This window comes from Notothenia coriiceps, unplaced genomic scaffold (genome assembly GCF_000735185.1).
Source record: "Notothenia coriiceps isolate Sejong01 unplaced genomic scaffold, NC01 NC01_scaffold00028846, whole genome shotgun sequence".
NCBI lineage: Eukaryota > Metazoa > Chordata > Actinopteri > Perciformes > Nototheniidae > Notothenia > Notothenia coriiceps.
The window spans coordinates 1-2,558 of NW_011361547.1; the positions used below are offsets into that span (position 1 = coordinate 1).

The 2,558-nt window shown below is 36.0% G+C and overlaps 1 protein-coding gene across 1 annotated transcript; it reads left to right on the forward strand.

Moving 5' to 3' along the window:
* Positions 1–1,042: 1,042 nt before the first annotated feature.
* On the forward strand, positions 1,043–2,354 carry LOC104958499 (UDP-glucuronosyltransferase 2A3-like; the record flags this gene model as incomplete). Its single annotated transcript, XM_010786241.1, has 3 exons — positions 1,043–1,186; positions 1,286–1,417; positions 2,267–2,354. Coding segments are annotated over exons 1-3 (343 nt in total), but the record flags the coding sequence as incomplete, so codon positions are not given.
* Between the last annotated feature and the right edge of the window lie 204 nt (positions 2,355–2,558).

The window sequence follows — 2,558 nt, forward strand, 5'->3', positions numbered from 1 at the left end:
GGGGACAGGAGACACCCCCTTGATGAGAAACTGTAAGAAATGATCGGGGAATCCCTCCGGAGTGGAGTCATGATGACTGGATCTGAATTATTTTTATGTATTTTGTGGTTTGTGTTCCAGCTGTCGATCAGAAACTATATATATCCTCTATATCCACCAGTTAAAGGAAATAAAACGTATGTGTTGTGTTATATTAGCTGTACAATTTACCACATATGGTGTTCTTAGTTTCCATACCTCCTGTGTTTTACGAGCGACTTATCAAGTATTGGCGAACGGCATAAAACATGATTAAACATGATAGTATATAAAACCATGCTCATATCTATACAACCTATAGAAATGCAAAACGGCGTCAGTTTAAAGTAATTCTGTCCTTCTGTTTACCACATCATTTATGAGAGTACATTTCTTAACAGGAGAACATAATCGAGGGGTGATCAATAACATTTCCGTATTTATTCATTTTTCCAAGTTATGTTTGTGTGCACTGAGGAGTCTCAAACAGGCATTTGTTTAATCACTTTAAGATTGGCTTTAATCAATTTGTGAAAATGAATTCTTCATATATGACACATGAGAGGTAACATTCTATTTATGGTATCATTTCCACATATTTCTCTCCATTCTTCCTTCTGCCAACGGTGTCGCAGTTTCTCGTCTCTCCCGTTTTTGTGCGTAGTACATACGGATGGGTCAGCGTTTGCGTGGAGGACCGCACATTTTCCCGTCAAGTTTGTTTTTTATAAATCGCAAACATTGCGTAGAAACTGCCATACGCCATCTTTTGAGCGAACGCACTGTTTATAAATGAGGCCCCTGGACTGTACACTTTACTTTAGAAATAACCAACATTCCCCTATGAGCAAAGAAAACTCCCAGGCTCTGGGACCACAGGAAGTGTATCTAATAGCACTGGATTTATTGCATTACTATCCAATCCTAGGGTCAACAACTTGATGATTAGCTTTCGTATCTTATTTATGGGGGATACTTTTCAATGGGTGGCTGTATCCATAACTTTTGCATTGTGACAGGAATACCCACCAGTGCCTGTGAGACAATGGGTAGAGCAGATATCTGGTTGATGCGAACCTACTGGGATTTTGATTTCCCTCGTCCTTTCCTCCCTAACTTCATATTTGTTGGTGGAATCCACTGCAGACCGGCTAAACCTTTACCAGAGGTAATTGATGACTAAAGCAATGAAGAGAATTGACCATTACAATGCTGAGAAAAGACGGAGCTGGTTGGTTTGCATCAAGACATTTTTTTCTTTTTGCAGGATATGGAGGAGTTTGTGCAGAGTTCTGGAGATGCTTGCATTGTGGTCTTCACTTTGGGATCATTCATCAAGAACATTAATACAGAGAAGGGAAACATGGTCGCCTCAGCACTCGCTCAGATCCCACAAAAGGTCAGGGGACAATCTCCACGGTACTGGAGCTGATTAGAATGACCCCAAGCACAATGTTGAACTTGTATCACAACAATGTATATTCTAAAAGTTATTCTTGTAATATGCTCAACAACATTTTTAAGGTTTTATTTTGGAACAATACATTTGGTGAATTTAATAGTTTTTAACTAATCCTTACCTCCAAAAAATATGTTTAAGCTACTATTGGAAACTGCATTAATAGGTGATGATCCAATACAAAAATGCAAAAGTATTCCAAAAGGGACAGTCAGTTTTAGTCTAATATAAATTCCTAGAAAATAAATTTTAATCTGCAGTTTCCAAGTATATCATGATCCAAAGAGCAACATTAATCTGGATAAGTGAGCACTGCTTAATTTAAAAAAGGCAACAATATAATCATGCAATTATCAACAATTTATTTTCCAGGTTAGTAATCTAAAGTGTCTCTGTCTTTCTCTTAACCAGACACACTGCACACATTTGTACTAATTTGCATCAAAATGTGTCAAAACTCTACAAATGAAGGATTCCGACACATATACAAGAGAATGTAAAATCATTTATAAGAAAAAAACCAAGGCACTATATTTTGAGATATTTTAGAAAATAAATTATTGTACAAAATCTGAATGTAAAGAGTATTTTAAAAACCAAGTTAATCATCCAGGACTACCTATTTTCCCCAAAAATACTACTGAGCTTTGAATAATAATAAAAAAACGAATTATTATTAATATATATGAAAAGTTATTATTTTAGTATACATTATTAGATTGACTAATATGCCATATAATAGGACATTGAATTAGCACTGGGTTTAAGTGTTTTTACTATGGTTTTAAGGTGCTGTGGAGATACAGTGGAGAAAAACCAGCAACTCTGGGTGCCAACACCAGAATATACAACTGGATACCTCAGAATGACCTGCTGGGTAAGTAACATTTTTATAAAAACCTTCGTAATCAGTGATCCATATGACTTTTCCTTTACTATTAGAACAGGGTATTTGCCACATTGTGTTGCTTTTTTGTCATTTAGTTTGAAAGTAAACAATCATAAAAGGGACATACAGTAGAGAGACACATGCATCGAAACACGAGTGCTCTTTGCACATCAATTTAAAGATGAGGGATAG